The sequence below is a fragment of the Artemia sp. Qi Xiang Cuo genome, chromosome 12 (assembly GCF_049724085.1).
Source record: "Artemia sp. Qi Xiang Cuo chromosome 12, ASM4972408v1, whole genome shotgun sequence".
NCBI classification, from domain to species: Eukaryota; Metazoa; Arthropoda; class Branchiopoda; order Anostraca; family Artemiidae; genus Artemia; species Artemia sp. Qi Xiang Cuo.
In genome coordinates this window covers 10578926-10599740 of record NC_142805.1, presented here as the reverse complement: position 1 = coordinate 10599740, position 20815 = coordinate 10578926, and the positions used below count along the sequence as shown (strand labels likewise).

Here is a 20815-nt window from a genome sequence, read left to right as displayed (position 1 = left end):
GATACTAGCAGGGTAATTGAAGCTGTCCACCTGATCAGTCGTTTCGTTGCCAAACGTCACCTTTTCATCTTCACTTATTCCTAGCCTTAGTGACTTAGTCTTCCTAACATTAATTTTTAGGCATTTTATTCCGAACAATACAATTTGCTGTTACAAGCCTGGAGACTAACTTAAGGGAGCGAGTAAAGAATAAAAGAATTGAGCAACGTGATGAAAAAAATTATGCGCGTAAATAGATATAAATTCTCATTTTGATATTTATTAATTCGAAGCCATTGTGCCCGAACCGCATCATATTTCCACCCGTTTAATAAAAATGAATCAAGATTTTTTAATGATCTATACAGGACCGTATCTAGGATTTTTAAGGAGGGGGTGTTTACGAAAAAAAAAATCAGGGGGGGGGGGTTACAAAAAAACTTTAAAAACGCATGACAAATTTGTTTATATTAATTTTTGTTACATTTTTACGAGTCGAACAAACATTTCGGGCCTGGAGGAGTCAAACCCCCTAAGCCCCATTGATACAGACTTGGATCTATATTCTATGCTGGTTTTAACATCACACTTCTGCTGTATATGCGGATTATTAAAACGGCAAGAGTTTGGTTTGAACCCAACACTATATTGTTCCCAACTATTGTTTCCAAGACGTGTCTTTTAATCTTTCACCAGATCCTTCAAGAAGATACCATATTTTCTACTTCAAAAAAAATTATGTTTTAAATGTTCACTCTGACTGGTCAAACACCAGTTGAAAGTTAAACATGACTCAACACACAAAATTAAACGGTACATATTTTGATGTACCGTGCGATGTACATATTGCTGGTGATGTAGTCGTGCGTAATTTTTTTTCAGCAAGTATGTTTGTAATTGGTCTCAGGTATAGTCAAACAGTTTTTGGCAACAGACTTTGGGTAAAGAGCGACTTATGCTAATAGTAATTGAAAATCTAAAAAACTACATTTTGATGATACAAATTACATTAAAAATTTAGCAATTCAAAACATGTAAAATTCATTAAGTTGAAGATTATCAATCAACATCTACAAGCCTAAGATAATTTTCCCTAGTTTTAGAAAAAAAAGGAAAACAATATCCCACAAAACGGTTGGATCAAACGGTTGGATCATCATCACATTTTTTCAAACTTATCTAATTTAGGCCCTATCAAAAGGGCTATCTAAAGACAGAATATATATATATATATATATATATATATATATATATATATATATATATATATATATATATATATATATATATATATATATATATATATATATATATATATATATATATATATATATATATATATATATATATATATATATATATTTATATATTCTTTTATTTTTTGGAAAGAATGGTTATGTATGCATGTTTATCTATTTTCATTAGTTAGACTATATATCTGCTACTTATTATGAAGATCGAAAAGGAGAAAAAAAAAACTAACCTACTCAAAAATATCGATAACAACTTTTAGACAAAAATCACATTTATAAGAGTTTTTCAAATTTATTTTAAATGTGATTATAGTTTAAAATTTTGTTTAAGGATGTGTCTTAGAGTAAGTTAGTTTTAAATCTTTGTTTTAAATTATGTTGCGCTTATGACAACTGTTGATTATTCGGCCAAATTATTCACTTAAGTTTCTTTATTATTTACAAAAATTTCTTCGTTATCTTAAATTACACTAAGAAAGTAAAATTACCCTGAGAAACCGGATTTAGTTGGATATATTTGACTATTAATTTAAAAAACTTTTTCCACAAAATAAATTTTTCAAAGAAAAGTAAAGAACTCCATTAAACAAAAATGAGCAAAAATAAAATCAAATAATCTACCAATCGTGAAACTACCGCAAATCAGCATCGCTAAATAAATGAAACCCAAAACGAACAGAAATTACAATAATTAACCGAGTCAAAATCAAAACGAGCAGAAATTAACATAAGTTGGGCGCAAAACCCCTATGCCTTCCCAAGGCCAGAACAAAAGTTGCACTTTACTAAAAAAATATAAATTTTTTTACTTGTATAACTTTAATAAATCAAATAATATTAACATTTTGATTACTAAATATCAGTATATGTATATTAAACTGACAATGCACATTCATTTGTATTTTTTCAGTAAAATGCAAATTTTGTTCTGGCCATGGGAAGGCATAGGGGTTTCACAAAAAAAAATTGTGTTTGGGGAAATTATGGGCGTGGAGGGGGGCTAGTTGCCTTTCAATCACTTTAGACTATTAAAAAGGGCACTAGCCCTTTGATTTTCCTATCGAATGAGCCTTTTTTGAATTTACTACGACAACGCCTTCTATAAGAACCTTAATGTGTTTGGGGGAATGATGGGTGTGGGCGGGGGATTTGGTTAGTTGCCCTCCAATCACTTTCGACTATTAAAAAGGGCACTAGAACTCTAAATTTCCAATCAAATGAAACCCTTTTGAAGTTTCTACGACAACCACTTCCATATGAAGTGCCCAGCTCTAAAGGAAAAAAAATAATAAACAGTACATTGTGCCAACATCGTTCTTATATGCCCTTAGGGCATAACTTAAAACCCTTGCCCCGAGGGTTGTGGGGGAGTGTCCTCCTCAAAAACATATTTTCTATATGGAAATCAACTACGCTGAACAAAATGGCTATCTAAAAATTTTGATTGAATGTGTTTGGGGAAATGATGGGCGGGGGGGGGGGGCGCTAGTTGCCCTCCAATCATTTTCGACTTTTAAAAAGGGCACTAGCCCTTTGAATTTACAATCGAATGAGCCTTTTTTGAAGTTTCTACGACAACGCCTTCTATAAAAACCATATATGCCCCCAGGACATAACTTAAAACCCTTGCCCTGAGGGTTGTGGGGGAGCGTCCTCCTTTAAAACATATTTTCTATCTGGAAATCAACTACGCTGAACAAAATGGACATCTAAAAATTTTGATTGGATGAGTTTGGGGTAATGATGGGCGTGGGGGGCGGGCTAGTTGCCGTCCAATCACTTTTGACTATTAAAAAGGGTACTAGCCCTTCGAATTTCCAATCGAATGAGCCTATTTTGAAGTTTCTGTGACAACACCTTCTATAAAAACCTTATATACCCCCTGGGCATAACTTAAAACCCTTGCCCTGAGGGTGTTGGGGGAGTGTCCTCCTCAAAAACATATTTTCTATTTGGAAATCAACTATGCCGAACAAAATGGCTATCTCGAAATTTTGATTGGATGTGTTTGGGGGAACAATGGGCGTGCGGGGGGGGGCTAGTTGCCCTCCAATCACTTTCGACTATTAAAAAAGAGCACTAGAACTCTCAATTTCCAATCAAATTCTAAATTTCCAATGAGCCCCTTTTGAAGTTTCTACGACGACCCCTTCCATATGAAGTGCCCTCCTCTAAAGGAAAAAAATAATACATAGTACACTGTGCCAACATTGTTCTTATATGCCCTCGGGGCATAGCTTACAACCTTTGCCCAGAGGGTTGTGGGGGAGTGTCCTCCTCAAAAACATAGTTTCTATCGGGAAATCAACTCCGCTGAACACAATGTCTGTCTCAAAATTTTGTTTGGATGTGTTTTGGGGAATGTTGGGCCTGGGGGGGGTTAGTTGCCCTTCAATCACTTTCGATTATTAAAAAGGGCTCTAGCCGCTCCAATTTACAATCGAATGAGCCCTTTTTGAAGTTTCTACGACAACTCCTCCGATACGAAGTGTCCGGCTGAAGAAAAAAAAAAAAAAAACACAGTGTGCCCACATCGTTCTTTGCTTAGGCAAATCTAGCGCGCTGCCTATGATATTAAGATTATATTGAGCCAATAGTCAGATTTATTGGAGCTTCACATTAAAAGGATTCAACGCACGAATCATGGACGCCCATAAGCTAGATTTTAGGAGGGGGGCTTACCTGGTCTAATCCGCGATTTCAATGCTGTATAATAGAAATCTCAAAATAAAAATGTACAAATATAAGGATGTCTCATTCAGCCAGGAGGGTCTGGCACCTAATAGCCCTCCTGTCTCCCCCCCCCCCACCCCTTATGAGTACCCATGGCAGAAATCTAAAAGCCTTATTTCTTGGAAAATGTCAAATAATGTAGAATTTCTTCTAAGAATGAGAGCTCAATTCAACGGTCAGTTAGGCTGTCATCTTTTCGACATAAGATCAGAAGCCCGACTTTAGAACCGACATTAGAAGCATTCTCGATATTTAATACAAAATTTAAACAAAAGTATTTTGAGTTAATAAAACTCTCCCAAGAAGCAAAATATAAGAAAAGATGCATGACTAAGCATGAGCTCAGGGGGAGCAAAGTGCAAGTCTTTCACAAGGAAGAAAGAAATAGAGGAAGGGGGAGAAATATACAATTGAAAATTAGTCCAAAGGTATCATCCTCCAGACAAACTAAAGCCTTAGCAGGAAATACACTCTTTACGTGTTTTGGAGCCACTCCCTTTACAGCGGATAAGATCATTAGCCCCCTATCCCCTTTCCGAGGTCAGAACTATGTCCCCCTACATTTGTAAATTATCTATAAGAAAAAACTAAACTCTTACCCGTGTTGACCTGTCCAGCCATAAAATCAGGTCTGGAATCAATAGAACCAAGCTTTCTGAGCTCTTTAAGTGTATCAAGAAGTAAATGTCCTTCTTTTAAGGCTTGAACGCTTGCTTCGAGGCAAGATCTTCGTATGTTTTGTAGTCTACCAAGAAAAACTCGGACTGTTTCCACATCTCGAATGGAAGGAAGGTCAAATTTAGCTTCTTTTTCAAGTTGAGAGATATTCTCCCGTAGAACAGTAGCTCGACTAAAATTAAATATATAGAACAAAATTGGAAAACGTAGAAATACGGAACGCAGAATTGTGGATTAACTACAAGCAAACATGGCTTAAATACAACAAACGGAAGCAAAAATGCAAAATACAAAACTGCATATTGACTCTAAAAAACACGTTTAAACAGTCTTCTTGTTGCAACATCTGCAAAACACAAGCAGTTGAAACAGCTACAAACGGAAGTAAATCTCCAAAACACAAAACAGCAGCTAGACTCTAAACAAAACGTTTAAACAGTCTTCTTGTTGCAACAGCTGCAAAACACAAACAGCTGAAAAAGCTGCAAACGGAATCAAAGCTGCAAAACTGAAAACTGCAGCTTGACTCTAAACCAAACATTTAAACAGTGTTCTTATTGCAATAGCTGCAAAACACAAACAGATGCAACAGCTACAAACTGAAGCAAAACACAAAACTGCAGCTTGACTCTAAACCAAAGTTTTAAACATTGTTCTTATTGAAACAGCTGTAAAGCACAAACAGTTAGAACAGCTGCAAATGGAAGAAAACTGCAAAACATAAAACTGCAGCTTGACTCTTAACAAAACTTTTAAACAGTGTTCTTATTTCAACAGCTGCGAAAAACAAACAGCTGCAACAGCTACAAACGGAAGAAAACTGCAGAACATAAAACTGCAGCTTGACTCTAAACAAAACGTTTAAACAGTCTTCTTGTTTCAACAGCTGCAAAACACAAACAGCTGAAAAAGCTGCAAACGGAATCAAAGCTGCAAAACAGAAAACTGCAGCTTGACTCTAAACCAAACATTTAAACAGTGTCCTTATTGCAATAGCTGCAAAACACAAACAGTTGCAACAGCTACAAACTGAAGCAAAACACAAAACAGCAGCTTGACTCTAAACAAAACTTTTAAACAGTGTTCTTATTGAAACAGCTGTAAAACACAAACAGTTACAACAGCTACAAATGGAAGAAAAACTTCAAAACATAAAACTGCAGCTTGACTCTGAACAAAACTTTTAAACAGTATTCTTATTTCAACAGCTGCGAAAAACAAACAGCTGCGACAGCTACAAACGGAAGCAAAACTGCAAACCATAAAACTTCAGCTTGACTCTAAACAAAACGTTTAAACAGTCTTCTTGTTGCAACAGCTGCAAAGCACTAACAGCTGAAACAGCTACAAATGGAAATAAAACTGCAAAACACAAAACTGCAGCTTGACTCTACAAAAACGTTTAAACAGTCTTCTTGTTGCAACAGCTGCAAAACACAAACAGTTAAAACAGCTGCAAACGGAAGCAAAACTGCAAAACATAAAACAGCAGCTTGGCTCTAAGCAAAACGTTTAAACAGTCTTCTCATCGCAACAGCTGCAAAACACAAACAGCTGAAAAAGCTGCAAACGGAAGCAAAACTGCAAAGCACAAAACTACAGCTTGACTCTAAAAAAAAAAAAAGTTTAAACATTCTTCTTGTTGCAACAGCTGAAACAGCTACAAACGGAAGCAAAACTGCAAAACTAAAAAATGCAGCTTGACCCTAAACATAACGTTTTAACAGTCTTCTTGTTGCAACAGCTGCAAAACACAAACAGCTGAAACAGCTACAAACCGAAACGAAACTACAAAACACAAAACTACAGTTTGACTCTAAACAAAATCTTTAAACTGTCTTCTCGTTGCAACAGCTGCAAAACACAAACAGCTGAAATAGCTACAAACGGGAGCAAAACTGCAATACACAAAACTGCAGCTTGACTCTAAACAAAACATTTAAACAGTCTTCATATTGCAACAGCTTCTACTTTTCCTTGTTTGATCACGGGCTTTCTAAAGTGTCCTGCTATCCTTTTAGTTTAACGAATTCAAACACGTTCCAAGTCCACGCTGACTACACATGACTCTGTATGACTATATGAAGTAAGAAGAAGTAAGAAGATTGCTGCATCAAAGCCAGTGGTGAATTCTTTCGAGCAAACATTTATCCTATGCATATGATCCATTGTTTAAACTCAGTATAGAACAAAAATCACATCAAAGTTTTCTGGTGTGCGTGTAAACTGAACCCTCGTGTAACTGAACCACCGGGCAACTGAACCCCATTTAACTAAACCTTCGTGTAACTAAACCCCCGTGCAACTCAACTCCATTTAACTGAACCCCCATGTAACTAAACCACCGTGTAACTGAACCCCCGGACAACTCAACCACCGTACAACTGAACCAACGTGCAAATGAACCACCGTGCAACTGAACCACCGTGCAACTGAACAACCGTGCAACTGAACCACCGTGTAACTGAACCCTCGTGTAACTGAGCCATCGTGCAACTGAACGACTGCACCGAAGCAGGTCATTAACTTTTTCAAACCGAACGATAAAGAACTACGAGTGTAGAAAATACCACAAAATGAAAACAACAAAATAAGCAAAGTGGTAAAAAAAATTACAGCATGTAGACGGTGAGAAGTTTTTTGATTTGTCTATTGCTTACAGATAATATTTGTCATTGGGAAACATACGGAAATTTTTTTGTGTGGGGGTTTTCTGGAGGATCTTTCATGAGAAGAAAGTATTTGCACGGAGGGGGAGGGGGGGGGGGCAAGATTTACACATAAAATCCTCTTTTCCACTTCCCTTAGAACTTCTCAATTAAACTAAAAAATAACACGACTCAAAGAAGATTTTTAAATTTTGAAAACCGTAATTTCCGCGAGGGGGGTATTTTCCCGGTGATGAGGTTTTCGTGGGTAGAGGAGGGGAAATTTTCCGGAGGGGAGGGGGGTAAACCCTTAGACCCGTAGAAAGTGACAGGGTGAAGGGAACCCCCAATAACAGACATAAAAAAGAGAAATAAAACTGGATTTAAGAGTTCATAACGTCCAATTTTCTTTGTTTTTGTAACAGCTAAACAGAGCATTTTTATAAATCATCTTGACAGTAATTTATTTAAAGACTTAAAAAAGCAAACAATTCCAACAGGGTTGAATATGTAAAGATTCTAACTTGTGTTTTACCCAATGTAAGTACGGTGGTTGAGTTGCACGAGGGTTCAGTTACACGAGAGTCCAGTTGCACGGTGGTTCAGTTACACGGTGGTTCAATTGCACGGTGGTTCAGTTTCACGGTGGTTCAGTTGTACGGTGGTTCACTTGCACGGGGGTTCAGTTACATGGTGGTTCAGTTACACGGGGGTTTAGTTAAATGGTGTCGAGTTGCACGGAGGTTGAGTTGCACGAGGGTTCAATTAAAGGGGGTTCAGTTGCATGAGGGTTCAGTAGCACGAGGGTTCAGTTGCACGGGGGTTCAGTTGCACGATGGTTCAATTGCACGGTGGTTCAGTTGTACGGTGGTTCAGTTGCACGGTGGTTCAGTTGCACGGTGGTTTAGTTACAGGGGTTCAGTTGCTTGGGATTCAGTTACACGGTTGTTCAGTTACAATGGAACTAAGTTTTCTATTGGGTCTGGCTGATTGAAATATCGGATAGAAAAAAAAAGAAAAAATAACAAAAATCCTCTCACACACATACTAATAAAACACCAAGTATATCAGATTCATAATGAGTTTTAACGTTTTTTTTCTGTGTTCGGTAGATTCTTATGTCCAGTCATAAAACAGGGTCTGGAATCAAGCGAGCCAAGCTTCTTGAGCTCTTTAAGCATATCAAGAAGGAAATATCCTTCTTTTATTTCTTGACGCGCACCGTTAAAACGCACACCGTAACATTGGTGTTTTGGGGTGGTGGTGGTAAATTCGAGGTTCATCTTCCCCCCACCCCCAAACTCAAAATCTTATAACTATAAAAATTTAGATATTTGGGTTAAAAATCAGAGTCACATAGTCTTATGTATGACTATATGACAATGTTTTATTTCTGGTCATTATCTGTTTATGTACAGTTTACTTCAAACAGTTGTTTTCTGTTTATAATTTATATTAAAAATGTATATTAAAGTATATATTATATATTTATTAATGTAAAATACATATTTTTCTCCTTCCCTTTTTTTTAGCGCTGAGAACGGCTGAGTGGGTATCTCTGCCAGAATATCTGGCTTATTAGAACAGTATGTTTTTAAAAGCTTCTTTTAGCTGTCGCATGATAAAAGAAATCTGAGTAATAATCGAGCATACAGAAAGGATATCAAAAACATTCTTAGAGTAAATACATTTGGGACTTCCAGTTTAGGTTTACTATTTTAAAAGGATACTTTTTTGTTAATCCTTTTCACAATGGCTCTATTTTATTAAAAAATCCCTAAATACAAAATCCCTGAATACCAAATATTAAAAATAATCCTTAAATACAGTTCCTACACCTGAAATATAATTTTGAATTTCCTAATCTATAAAAGTTTCACATACTTTTTTTTTTTTTTGAAAGATAAGTATTTTAACATAAAAGAGAAAAACTAAGCAAAACGAGGAAATTTCAATGTAAACTCAGTCCAGCAAATTCTTGACCAAGTTGTGCATTTCTAGGCAGAAATGCCTAGGCAGAAATTCCCCCCCCCCCGAAAGTCTTTGAGTAAAACCCCCTTAGAAAAAAAATCCTGGGTACGACCTCGGCTCAATGTTTCAGCAGAATAAGTTTAAGAGGCCACTCATAAGCTTCTCAAAAGAAGATATTTACCAACCAAGACAAAATAGAGAGAGGAAGAGACAGAGAGATGGACAGAAAAAGAGAGGGGGAGTGGAGGGAGAATGGAGAATACTACCATCCCATGCAGACGACTCAATCCAGCTAATAGCATTGAAAAGAGCTGCTGTGGTTGTATCTAATCCTGTTACGTCATGATTACCAGATTCCTCAAAAAGCGTATACCCCGGCATACAAATAAACACGAAGAAAACAAAAGACCTTGATCTGAAAACCACTACAGATTACCTGCTAACCCTTAATGATCACCCACTGGAAAGGGTTGAAAGTTTCATTTATCTAGAATCCGAGGTGGATACGAAGTTAGGATGTGGTCAACAGAAAAATAGCTGGATCTCAAGGAGTTTTCACTCAGCTTCGCCAACATCTCTGGGTCTAGCTTGCAAACGTGGATAAGCATATATAGGTCGATAGTGAAGGCAGTCCTACTCTATGGTATTGAATCGCGGCCCATCAACGCAGCTCACGTACGTTCTCTAGAGCCTTTTGACCATCGTTGCCTATGTTCAATTTTACGCTTCCGGACTTTAGATCAGACTTCGAACGACGATATCCGCCGACATTGTTTCAACATCGACAAAGTCTAAAGCGTCATCAAGCTCCAACAGCTCTGCTGTGTTGGACACATTTTGCGTCGCCCCAACAAACGCTTCATTAAACAGATACGTCTCGTTGAACCCTCATCAACATTGCGTAGAAGAAAAGGAGGGCAATTTCGCTCGTTAGGCAAGATCTGGAGCCTGCTGGAGGTTTGCGTATATTCCACCACAAATGGGACAAATAATGGCTAAAGTTCACTGAAGAATTGGCACAGCACCTACCATCGCGGGAGAGCCTCATTCAAAAGCTTCGTTCGGATGCCAGGTGAAGCAAAGACGCCTGGTCCCGCTTTAAGTACAAGTGAAAGACCATTGATACTGGTGAAACAAGACTGGTTGGTTTAAATATAACAATATATAGATTTTCTGGTATTCCGAGAAATTTTCAATTTTTCAATTAAAACCTTAACTCTGGTCACCATAGTGAGCAGAAAGACGTGAGGGATACTGCTAAAAGCGAATATTCAAGCAAAAAGACAAACTATGAGGAAGAGAAAACGAACATAATTTCATCCAATGAAAAAAGGAAAGATAAATAGCAGGGCCGTATTCACGATTTTTTTTGGAAGGGGTTTTACTAAAAAAATTTTTGGAGGGGAAGGGGGGGGGGTTGGTTACACAAAAAAATCTCAAAAACCCATACAAAATATGTTTATGTAAATTTTTGTTACGTTTTTACGAGTCAAACATTTCAGGGGGGGGGTTCTAACCCCCTAACAGCCTCCCCTTCCTGGTTACGGCCTTGATATATAGTTAAACGTTTTTTCCAAACGTTCGCTCAACCGTGCTCATTACACTAAAGTAAATAAATAATAAAAATATACGGATGAATATTCCAAAGACGAAATAAAAAAAAAAAAAACTAAAAACACACACTAAGCTTAAAGAGGCCGTCTCGAAGCAACTGTAAAAAGGCAACTGTTAGCGAAAAGGCTAATAACACCGATTCTTGATAAAATAACTATTCCACATATGTGCACAATTACGATAAACACAAAATGTCAAAACTGAAACCATAAAGAGATTCAAAAATCACGAGAACCACAAAAATCACTGTCATTAATGGCTTCCTTGCCTGTTGCTAATTCAGGGATATGAAGTACTTATCACAAATCATTTTCTAAAACTGTATCCAAAGCATCGATTATCTTACCAAGAAATGATTTTTAAGCAGTCAACAAGGTTCCATCTGTTAGTACTAAATCAAATTAATTTTTTGAATTCCGAAACTTAGTTTCATCACCAGCATCAATTAAGAAGACACTTGTAACAATATCAGGAAGTAATAGTAACACACTCTTCTTGCTTGACTGACCAACAAAATAAAATTTCATTTTAGAAATTTTTAAAATTTTCTATTCTCTATAGAAAATGGAATTTCAGGTTGCCTATACGAAGCTCCTCCACCGTTAGATATGCAGTGTTGCCACAACGTTGATGCATTCGTCATTGTTCATCATTTATATATTCTTGCCTGTTTTATCGAGAATTTACCCAATTTTTTCATGAGTAATCTGATCCCAACCAGTAATCCGAGGAACCAGTAATCCGATCCCAAGCAAACATTCTGATGTCAGCCATGAAATTTAACCTATACTATTTGATTGATTGTTTGATTGTTATGTATGACCTATTTTACATAACAAACGGACAATTCTGGTAAAGTTTCTAGTAAAATTTAAAATATAATAAGACAACATTTAGTAATAAATGGGAATGATAGAAATAATTTGGTATTACGGTTTGTTTATTCCACTTTTCGAACTAAAGATTATGAATAAAAAAGAAAATGCAAAGATGCATTTTGAACAAAGACTTGAAAACTTTTTGAGGATTATGCTCTGGAGTGCATGGTAATTTTGGCAAAAGAACCATAAAAATTCTTTAGGTATGATTTTTTTCCTCTTTTTCTCTATCTCATTTTCTTTATCCACTGCGTTTTACCTTCTAGTTTGTTTTCTTATTTATTCTGGTTTCTCTTAATTTTATTTAAGCAGGCAAGCTCATAAAACGCGCAATCACCTGTGAAATGCAACATTTCTTTCTAGTATGGTTCGTCTGATTTCCAGTTGATCATTAAGAGTCCTCCAAGCTTGTGCCAAAGATGCAGCCATTGCGTTATAAACTTCTGGTTTTGGCTTTTGACCGGCCAGCATCGTGTCAGCTTGCCGGAGCATTTCTTCCACAGGACTGTGTTTCGACTGAAAGAAAAAAATAGTCAAAAATGGTGCATACTCCAAAAATACTCCAAAAAGAGATGCGTATCTAGAAAAAAGATGGATTACTTTCATATATCACGTTTTAATTTTTTTAACATAATTTTATTTATCTAAAACAATATGTTTTTTATTTATTTTGTATCTATTTTTATTATATATTATTATTTATTTTGTTCTTTTTATTCTAGTTTTACATTTTATTTGATTTCCGTCTTTTTATTAAAGAAAAAATAGCCTGCGAACGACAAAAGCATTCAAAGTCAAGAAAAAAAAGGTTCAGCAAAAAGGGTAATAAGCAAGTTCAGTACATCATTAACCAAAACACACCAAAATCCACACTGTCTATCAAACCACCTCCTTGTATGTCATGTATGTTGTTATTATATTTCAGCTATAGGTAAAATCTAGTGAAGAGTGAATCACGACCCATAGTCGCTAAAACTTTAAAAACGGGTTGTGAAAAAAAAAATATTTAGTTAGAAAATTGGTTATCTCAAGCTATGAATATCGATGGCTATATGAATGGCAAGCGATAGCTTGCGATATATACAAGCCTATAGCTTTATCCTGTAATGAATAAAATAAATAAATAAAGTAGCTTGCTATATTTCTCAAGCTATATGAATCTCGAAAATAAGACTGAAGAATCTCGAAAATGGCAGCAGATTCACAAAAAAAGTGAACCATTGGAATCAACTTGGTCAACAATCTTTGACCGGGATTTTTAGCTCCCCATTTTAATAACCTAAAAAAAAACACATTTTCAAATGTTTATCGTTGATATCTTTCTTTTTTATTTTCCTCCGGCGCTAGTTGAGTGCTGGGACATCTTAGAGACCTGTTAAACAGCTCGTTTGAAAGGTAATGCTTATATATACGTGATTATATAAAAATCATCTTGGTACTACCCTCGTAAAGTGTCATAAAGTGCCAAAAACCATCCTTTTTGGTGCCGTTTTAAACCAGGCAAAACGGGATTTCGGGCCGTAGCGAAAATACAAAAAAACGACGCGGATATTTCGCCTGTATAAAAACGAGGCATCTTCAGCGTAAAAGAAACAAAGATTAAACACTAAAAAAAAACTAAAAACACTAAAAAAAAACCCATCAGTATTAAACTACAATTGTCGAAACAGAACACTTGGACTACTGTTACTAATGAGTTACTTTGACGAAACAGAACACTTGGATTACTGTTACTAATGTTTTACTTTGATGAAGGCTACGAATAACAAAAAGGGTACTATTAAAATATCCATTGTCACAAACACTTAATGGGAGAATGGAAAATTTTCAATCCCCCGTCTTCAATACTCCCCCCCCTAGCGCATTAGTGATTGAGAACTCAAAAACGCGGAATTAGCTATTATGCACGTTACCACAGCGGTCGTTCATGTGCATACAGCTCTATGTAAACAGTAGCTATATACAAACCAATAGCACAGGAAAACTACAATAAAAGAAGAAAATTTTCAAGTCTGGGCATGGTTAGTACCAATAACGATGCTTCTAATTACCAGGTTTGATGTGGCAAGTGAGTACCCATGATCTTTTTCAGCTAGGAGGGGGGATTTATAAAAGAATTTTCCAAGGGAAGAGTAAAAATCATTAAAAATTATCAGAAAAGTGCCCTAATTTGTTTATTGTAAAATGAGATCGGTACTTATTTAGTAGCAAATTTGGGCTATATATGTGCACATTAGACGAGGTGGCGGTAAAGCATAGCATATATTGGTACTTATTTAGTAGCCGGTAAACACACGAGACAGCCACTCAAGAAAAGCAAAGATCAAATAGGCGTTACCTGTTAATTCCTATGAGACGCTGAATAAACAAGGGGTTTCTCACTCCGGGAACTGTATTTAAACTTTAGTTTTTTTGGGGTTGTGGGGGGGGGAAGGTACCTAGGTTAGGTTACGTATTTAATATATGCTATGCTTTACCCCCAGCCCCCTAATGTGCCAATATATAACCAAAAATGTGTGTCTAAACTATTTTATTTTCATCATATTTTGTTTTATTTCATTGGCATTAACCAAACTTCACTTCCCGTGTGTTTACTGGCTACTAGACAAGTACTCAAATATTAAATACATAACCTAACCTAACCTATGTATATTTTTCTGCCCCTTCAACCCCAAAAAAACTAAAGTTTAAAAATTTGTCACTGAGTGAGCAATGCCTCACTAGGCAGCAAAAACCTGTTTTTCATATAGCATCTTTGAGATTTTGATGCGGTTCTTCTCGCGAGTTTACCGGCTACTAAATAGGCCTAAGTATCATGAAATTTAGTAGCTTGGTACAAACTCCTTTTCTACAGAGAGGCTTAAATACTGGATATGACCTTTCCCCTTCCTTTAGGCACTGATGACCAAAACATATACGACTTACTTGAAGCTTAGCAATAGCACTATTATGGTCCTCGCTCATTTGTGACGCAAGTTCTACAGTGTCGCCAAGGCTAGTGAGTTCTGGTTTCATTTCCACAATTCGGAAGGTGGCATAGTTCCCGCTCTGAAAATTCCAAAACATGTTAATATAATAAAAGAATTTGATCGATTCGTAAACAAACATTTTAATTAGAAAGAGCTAATATTTGTTAACCAGGTCGTCATTTTTTTTCTTAATGAGAATTAAACTTAAAAATCAGTTTTTCCCAAACTGAAAGTAAGGACCAGCATTAAAACCTAAAACGAACAGAAATTTAACTTTCTCCCAGTTAACTTTCAAGAAACCAAAAACTTTCAGCTAATTTTTAAGAAGCCAGAAACTTTATACCCCGTATAAAATTCTACCCTTGGAACCTCCCCCCCCCCCCCTCTAAAAAAAACTCTTTCCTCAGGGCTGTGGAAGTTACGTAATGACTTCCACAGCCCTTTTTCTCAACAACCATCATTATGAGACCATCATCATATGATCTTTTTTCTCGACACCCTTCTAGTTTCAGCAAGTTTCAGAAATTTATAAACAGAAATGTTAATTACTCCTTGAATCAGGTCAACTCTTAGTTTTTCATCACTTTGAGAAAAATTATGACCTGAGAGAGAAATTGTCCTACTACTCGAAAACTCATTACGGGGAAAATGCGACTATAAATTTGAACGCTCTTTTCCGAGCGCTTCATAGTACAGTTGATAGAACTGATTCGTATGATAATTTCGCTCTCAGGAAATGCTTAAGTTTAGATTAGATTAAAACTGAAATTCCTGTTGCTTAGAAAAAAAAAAAAAAAATATTGTTGTGCAAGGCAGAAGATCTCCAAAATTTTGAGTTTTTACGGAATAAGATAGTTAGTTTTGCTTTCGGGTCTGAAAAACGAACTAGTAATTATAAGAAATTGCACTTGATAGCATGGCAATGCACTAGCAGCATGATATGCACAGAGAGAGAATCCGTTGTAGACCCATCCCATTACAAACTTACATCATTTTAGAACCTTATATCATTTTGGAACATTATCCCTTCCAAGATTTTACGAAGAGGGATACTTTTGTTCTCAAATAGCTGTTTAACTAAATAACTAAATAATAAGTAAATAACCAAAGATCTTATATAATCTTACCTGCAATATATAATGTATATTCACCAGTTTCCCAGATTAAACCTTGATTAAAAAATTAATCCTGAGACATTATTTGCAGAGCTAGATGAACGTGATACTGACAAAACAAGGAAGAGTGCCATGAAGTGTCCCAGATTTCCCGAAGCCACTTCTTTGACCGAAGCTAAAACTAGCTCCTTTCTTACTACTTTTTTTTTTAACTATGGTCAAGAAGCGCAGTAAATAGTAGTCCTGCACGGCCAAAAAGCCTGGGTTAGCATAAAATAGACCCCAATAGCACGTAGCCGACTTATTCAATTCATGGTTGCGGTACTTTCGATATTAGAAGTAACAGTTCGCCCAGAATAAGCTCTTAATTATTCTTGTTGGTAGTAACAGGAACGTTTAAAATAAAAACTTGTATAATGTAGAACATGAAAAATCCAAGGGTATCTAGAGATTGAAAAAAGCATTTCCCAAGATACCAAGCTTATGGCTGATATCCTAAGAACATCGTGAAAATTACCTAGGAGGTGCGGCCGTTCTTGCCTTTTGGGCCATGATCCGTCTCGTTCTCTAAGGGTTGCGACCATCAGGTTGAGAGTAGTGGGGGCGTAGGCACTTCAAACTCATCCCTAAGGACTACTCTTTTCTTCCATAGGTTCAAGAAGAATGTTTAACGGCGATTTCCTCTTTTGGTGACCAGGTGCTGTATCTTTAGGCAAAATTCCCACCCAGGCAAGATTTGGCACGACCAGGTGTCATAATTTTAGGTAAAATTCCCAAGTGTTTCAGCTACTTGGAATTTGGTCCGTATAATACTCAAGTTTTAATAATAAGTGAAGTTCCTAACCCCTTGTACCGTTTTCTAGGCGTCATCCTTGTCCTTGGCAAGAGTTCAATGGTTAGGTTAGGTTAGTTGAAATTATATGACAAGTCCTCTGACGTAACGGTGCACACTCCCGTTTCAAGCGCTTGTTACACCAAGCGACAGACCCTCGCCCTTAAAGGGCCCAGATAAGTGGAGCTACCAGCCCCTGGCACCGCTCATGCAGTCATCGGTTCTATTAAAGGGAACACAGTTGGCAAGACTCCATGACATACCCCTCTGGACTCCAATGACGTCATACGACTTACCCCGTTTCGAACGGACAGGTATAATATGCTTGAAGAAATTTTGCGTAACCCTAAGGAGCCCCTGGTGGAATCCCCGCTTGTAGCACAAACCTTAAGTAATGATTGTGCAAAAGTGTCACGTAGTAGTTTTTTTCATTAACTTAATGGCGGCAAGCACTTTATGTAATGATTGTGAACCCAAAACTGCCAGTTAATCCCATTTTGGCATTTTTCGCCAAAAACCCTCAAGATATTTTCTTTTTCGGCGTTTCTTTTTTTTTCGCCCAAAACCCCCAAAGCTTTTCCCCCTAACTTAATGGCGGCACACACTTTACGTAATGATGGCGCATCCACCACTGCCAGATTTTGAGGTTTTTCCACTGAAAAGTCTTTCTTCTTCGGCGTTTCGTTTTTTCGCTCGAAACACCATTCATTTTTTCTAGAGTTCATGACCCCACCAGGACTCGAAAGGTCATTCCCTTCCAATATAATCCGCTCTAACCTTGAGAACTAAGAAGACATTTCCAATATCATGTATCTTGAACCATATTCTAAAAATAAACTATTGCACGACACCTGAGATTCCCCATTTGTTGGCAAACACTAGAAAAACGTGTTTACAGCCAAACTTGATACACTCCGGGGGGTATTTGCTTTCAAGAAGGTCAGTATAATACTCAAGTTTTAAAAATAAGTGAAGTTCCTAACCCCTTGCACCTTTTTTTTGGCGTCATCCCCGTCCTTGGCAAGAGTTCTAATAAGAACTCTAATAATAAAGAGTTATAAGGGGAAATGCGTGTGTACTGCCAAATTTGATAGACTCCGGGGGGGTATTTGCTTTCAAGATATTAATAAAGGTAAAATGCGTGTCTTACTCCTCCCAAACAAAAATCTTAAAAACACAGACAATGAAAATAAAAACGAATGACGAGCAATTAAACATAGAAAAAAAAACAGGAAAAAAATAAAAGATGAAAATGTCATATTATCATATACGCAAAAAAATAACCATGTATTATAGAAAACCCAGACTTCTAACCTGAAACCCAGATGGATAAGAAGGGGGCGGGATTGATATTTGATGTAAATTTAACACATATTAAGAGCATTTAAGGAAATACCCTTTTTTCATTAAGATAAATTTATGGATATATCACAATATCCTAACAATAGCTTCCGCCTCGCACCTAGGAGTCTTCATTTTCAGAAGATACATTGATAATAGATGTAATTTTTTATGTGTTATTGTGGCCTTAAAATGATAAAGAATAACATGCCAAATTTAAGGAAAGACGAAGGGAGAGGACTCCAGGGGAGGGGGAACCATCTGTGGGGGAGGAGATTCAAGCGCACATTTATTGTTATCCATTTATTTTTATCCGTACATTTATTGCTGATCTAGGTCTACTCATTCCTAGGACAGAATCCGGACTTCAGCTAGGTGATAAAAGAGGCTAAAAACGGTCTCGCTCGAGATAACATAAAATGTAATAATAATAGGGAGGTTATCATAAAATTTCTATGGCAACCCTCTAACGGCAGAGCATCCCTGTTTCTAGCGCTCAGCTAGCGAGATTCGTGCCCTGGCAAAATTCCAGTCAATGATACATTGTTTTTCCGGAAGACCCCCTGGATTTGCCGTGATGAGGTTTAATATGAATGATGCAAGCGTATCTCTTAAACAAGTCTAAAAGGACACCATGGAACTCCAGCATGCCACATACACATACATATTGCGTATTGATTGCGATGTATATTCTAAGCAAAAATTCCTAATGGGAGAGCTTGGAAGATCATCATGCGAGAAGGGCAGATGTCCAAACCGATAAAAAGTATACTTATGGTCCAGAGCGGAATGGGGCTACGACACTGTTTTCACACTAGAATCAGCTCTTCAGATGACACCCCCCCTTTGAAAACTGAGAAGCCCCCCCTTTCTTTGCTAGTGTTTGATAATCTAAGTATTTCATCTCACAATGTTACACTATTACTCCCCCTGTGACATACCCCTTTCATTACTCCCCCGCAAAAAAAACCCTTTTCAGTCATTTCTGTTAAAAATTCTATTTTCAACTCATTCATTTGGGTTTTTCGTAAACAATTCGTGCCACAGTACAGTACTATAACTACTCTAAGACACCCCTCTGTCATCGCCCCATCCCCAAAAATATTTTTCAAACATTTCTCGTTATACCTTTTATTTCAAATCATTCATCTGGGCTTTCTCGCGAGCCATTCGACCCACAGTACAGCAAAATCACTACTCTAAGACACTCGTCTTTCATTGCCCCATTTCCCAAAAACACTTTTCACACATTTCACGTTAATAATTTTATTTTCAATTCATTCATTCGGGTTCTCTCGAGCAATTCGGTCCACAATATCATAATATAGCTACTCTAAGACACCCCTCTGTCAACGCCCCACCTCCCCACAAAATACTTTTCAGACATGTCTCGTTAAAAATTTTATTTTCAAGTCATTCATTCGGGTTTTCGCGAGCAATTCGGCCCACAGTACAACACTATAACTACTCTAAGACCCCCTCTGTCATCGTCCCATCTCCACAAGTACACTTTTCTGAAATTTATCGTGAAAAATTTTATTTCAACCCATTCATTCGGATTTTTCGCAAGCAATTCGTGCCGCAGTACAGTACTGTAAATACTTTAAAACACCCTTCAGTCATCGCCCCATCTTCCCGAAAAGCACTTTTCAGACATTTCCCGTTAAAAATTTTATTTCAACTCATTCAATCGTGTTTTCGCGAGCAATTCGACCCAAAGCATCACAATATAACCACTCTAAGACACCTTTCTACCATCGTCCTTTCTCCCCAAAAATACTTTTCAGACATTTCTCGTTAAAAATTTTATTTCAAGTCATTCATTCGGGGTTTTCGCAAGCAATTCATACCATAGTACAGCACTACAATTACTCTAAGACACCCCTCTGTCATCGCCCCATCTCCCCAAAAACACTTTACAAACATTCCTCGTTAAAAAACTTATTTGAAGTCATTCATTTGGGCTTTCCCGCGACCAATTCGACCAAGAGTACAGCACTTTAACTGTTCTAAGACACCCCTCTGTCATCGCCCTATCTCTCAAAAATACTTTTCACACATTTCTCTTTAATAATTTTATTTTCAAGTCATTCATTCGGGTTTTCGCGAGCAATTCGGTCCACAGTATCACAATATAACTACTCTAAGACACCCCTCTGTCATCGCCCCACCTCCCCAGAAAACACTTCGGATATTCCTCGTTAAAAATTTTATTTTCAAGTCATTCATTTGGGCTTTCTCGCGAGCAATTCGACGCACAGTACAGCACTATAACTACTCTAAGACACCCCTCTGTCATCGCCCCATCTCCCCAAGAACACTTTTCAGACATTTCTCGTTAAAAATTTTATTTCAAGCCATTCATTCGGGTTTTTCGCAAGCAATTCATACCACAGTACAGCAATAACTACTATAAGACACCATTCTGTCATCGCCCCATCTTCCCGAAAAGCACTTTTCAGACATTTCTCGTTAAAAATTTTATTTCAACTCATTCATTCGGGTTTTAGTGAGCAATTTGGCCCACAGTATCAAAATATAACCACTCTAAGACACCCTTCTATCATCGCCCCTTCTCCTCAAAACACCCATACATACACATACAAACAAACACCCACACAAAGAACATGCACACACACACAAACCCCAAAAACACCTACACACACAAAAAAACAAACACACACAAACGCACAAAAACACAAACAAAAACAAACAAACAAAAAAAAAAACACACAAACACACAAAAAAAACACACACACACAAAAAAAAAAACACACACACACACGCGCAAAAACACACATTGC

At 37.0% G+C, this 20815-nt stretch overlaps 1 protein-coding gene across 1 annotated transcript in view; it reads right to left on the bottom strand.

The window, feature by feature from the left end:
- LOC148945759 (coiled-coil domain-containing protein 141-like) overlaps positions 1 to 20815 on the bottom strand; it is a 28678-nt gene that overhangs the window by 1013 nt on the left and 6850 nt on the right. The window contains exons 2-4 of the mRNA XM_089097509.1: positions 14680 to 14802; positions 12092 to 12270; positions 4565 to 4815 (exon numbers count right to left, since the gene is read on the bottom strand). Coding sequence (XP_088953635.1) covers positions 4565 to 4815; positions 12092 to 12270; positions 14680 to 14802 — 553 coding nt within the window. The remainder of the gene's footprint in view (positions 1 to 4564; positions 4816 to 12091; positions 12271 to 14679; positions 14803 to 20815) is intronic.